At 46.0% G+C, this 2,219-nt stretch overlaps 1 protein-coding gene across 1 annotated transcript in view; it reads right to left on the bottom strand.

The window, feature by feature from the left end:
- LOC134099921 (ATP-dependent 6-phosphofructokinase, platelet type-like) overlaps window positions 1-641 on the bottom strand; it is a 41,520-nt gene extending 40,879 nt beyond the window's left edge. The window contains exon 1 of the mRNA XM_062552958.1: window positions 467-641. Coding sequence (XP_062408942.1) covers window positions 467-551 — 85 coding nt within the window. The 5' untranslated portion in view covers window positions 552-641. The remainder of the gene's footprint in view (window positions 1-466) is intronic.
- Between the last annotated feature and the right edge of the window lie 1,578 nt (window positions 642-2,219).

The raw sequence follows: 2,219 nt of genomic DNA, 5'->3' as shown, positions 1-2,219 counted from the left end.
CTATGATACAGAGTCAGCTAAAACATACCTACGTGCCGGCCAATCTGTAATATAGATTAGCCATCTCATGGTTTAACCCACTGAACGCTGTGTTTTGAATACAAGGCATTTAGGCAGCAATAAACCACACATTTGTTTTCAAGAATACAAATAGGAGTAGTTTAAACTGCTCATGGTTAATTCTAAGTAAAGTTATAGTCCTAATTATTAGGCTATAAATGACCCGTGTGCTGGTGAGCCAAATTTACAGTTGTCGGTAAACCTGTGGCTTAGAGTCTATAGAAAAACGTTTTAGCCTATGTTGCGTCCTGCACAAGAGTGGGAATGATCATTTGTCATCCACGGACTGACCCTTTTAACTCTTCTCGTACTTTGGTTCAACCTGTCAGATTCTCGGACGCCAACCTCACTTGCTGAAGCGCGAGCGGCACCTGTTAGCGCGTGAGTGGAGCGAGGGCGCGCCTACCTTGTGCGTCTCCTCCGCTGGTCAGCACGGCGATGGACTTGCCGGCCCCCGACAGGTTCTCGAACAGTTTCCTGGTGTTCGACATGTTTTGGCTCGCGTGCTCCCTGTAGTCTACTCCAGTCAGTGGTCCGTTAGTTTGCGTTCCCCCTCCGCCCGCCCTAGCGCTGAGTCCCGCCGTCCGGTAATCGCCTCCCGTGTCCTGGACTGCGTGCCGCTCCGTTGCTTCGCACACCGGTTGCGGGGACACGGTTGTAGGCGGAGAATTCGCACCGTTTAATAAGATGGACAGGGCGTCGGTCCAATGGCGTCGAGGATCACGTCTCTCATTGAGCTAAATTAGGCCAGTTGTGGCCACGGGGTTATGTCGCCGATAGTCCTTCAGACTGCTACAGGTTAAAGCAAGCAAAATATGCCAATTACACACGCGCGCAGTGCAATATAGTGTTTGACGCTATGAACTGCACTGTGCGCGTGATTTGATTGATGATAAAGTATGAAATATCAAATGCTACTATGTCTCTTGATGCTCCGCAATATGGGAAATATTCACAGACAGGGACACCAGTGTATGCCTAGGCTACTGCTCTCTCTCTCTCTCTCTCTCTCTCTCTCTCTCTCTCTCTCTCTCTCTCTCTCTGTGTGTGTTATTTTGTCAGTATGTCTGTGTGTGTTGCCCGTGTGTTGTTTTTGTCGGTATGTGTGTGTGTGTGTGTCTGTGTGTGCATACTACAGTAATAGGCTAATATGTGTAGATACATGTGTGTGATTGTGTGTATCTGTGTGAATGCATGAATGTGTGTGAGTCAGTTTGTTCCACTCTGTCATCTTTGTCAGTGTTACAGGATGAGGGGAGAGAGCTGCTTGTTAAGTGGCCAGAGAGAGAGTGTATTGCTGTGTGTGTGTGTGTGTGTGTGTGTGTGTGTTTGTGTGAGTAAGAGAGTTTGTGTGAGAGAGAGTGTATGTGAGTGAGAGATATATGTGCATGTATTTGTGTGAGTGAGAGATCGTGTTTGTGTGTGTGTATGTGTGTGTGTTTATGTGTCTGTTTGTGTCTGTATGTGTATTTGTGTGTGTGTGTGGGACTACAGTGTGTGTGTATTTGAGTGTGTGTGTGTGTGTGTGTTTATGTGTCTGTTTGTGTGTGTATGTGTATTTGTGTGTGTGTGTGTGTATTTGAGTGTGTGTGTGTGTGTATTTGTGTGTGTGTGTGTGTGTGTGTGTGTGTGACTATGTGTGTGTGTGTGTGTGTGTGTGTGTATTTGAGTGTGTGTGTGACTGTGTGTGTATTTGAGTGTGTGTGTGTGTGTGTGTGTGTGTGTGTGTGGTCAGTGCTAGAGGCGAGCGTGTCCTCATGAGCAGACAGGCCAAAAACAGACGGGAACAGAGACAGAAAAAAAGAGAGAGAGACAGAGGGAGGGAGAGAGACAGAATCATGGCGAGATGTAGAAAAATACTTTATTCCTTTTTTGAGCAAATGCCCCCATGTCCTCTGGAATTATGAAACCATTTCCCACTCAGCTGAAATGCTATTTAAAATGCTGTTTAAAATGCTAATGTTTTGAACTGCAGCCTTAGCGTTTTAAAATACTTTTCACAGCCTACAAGACAAAGTGAGTAGCCTATAGCCTACAAGACACAGTGAGTAGCCTATAGCCTACAAGACACAGTGAGTAGCCTAGGTTATAATTGGGTTTAGATCATTGCTTCGCGTTTCCTAAAATGTCTTCATACCTTGCCAACCCACACATAGGCT

This window comes from Sardina pilchardus, chromosome 2 (genome assembly GCF_963854185.1).
Source record: "Sardina pilchardus chromosome 2, fSarPil1.1, whole genome shotgun sequence".
Taxonomy (NCBI): domain Eukaryota; kingdom Metazoa; phylum Chordata; class Actinopteri; order Clupeiformes; family Clupeidae; genus Sardina; species Sardina pilchardus.
Note: the sequence above shows the minus strand (reverse complement) of the source record. Positions and strands in the feature narration are given on the sequence as shown.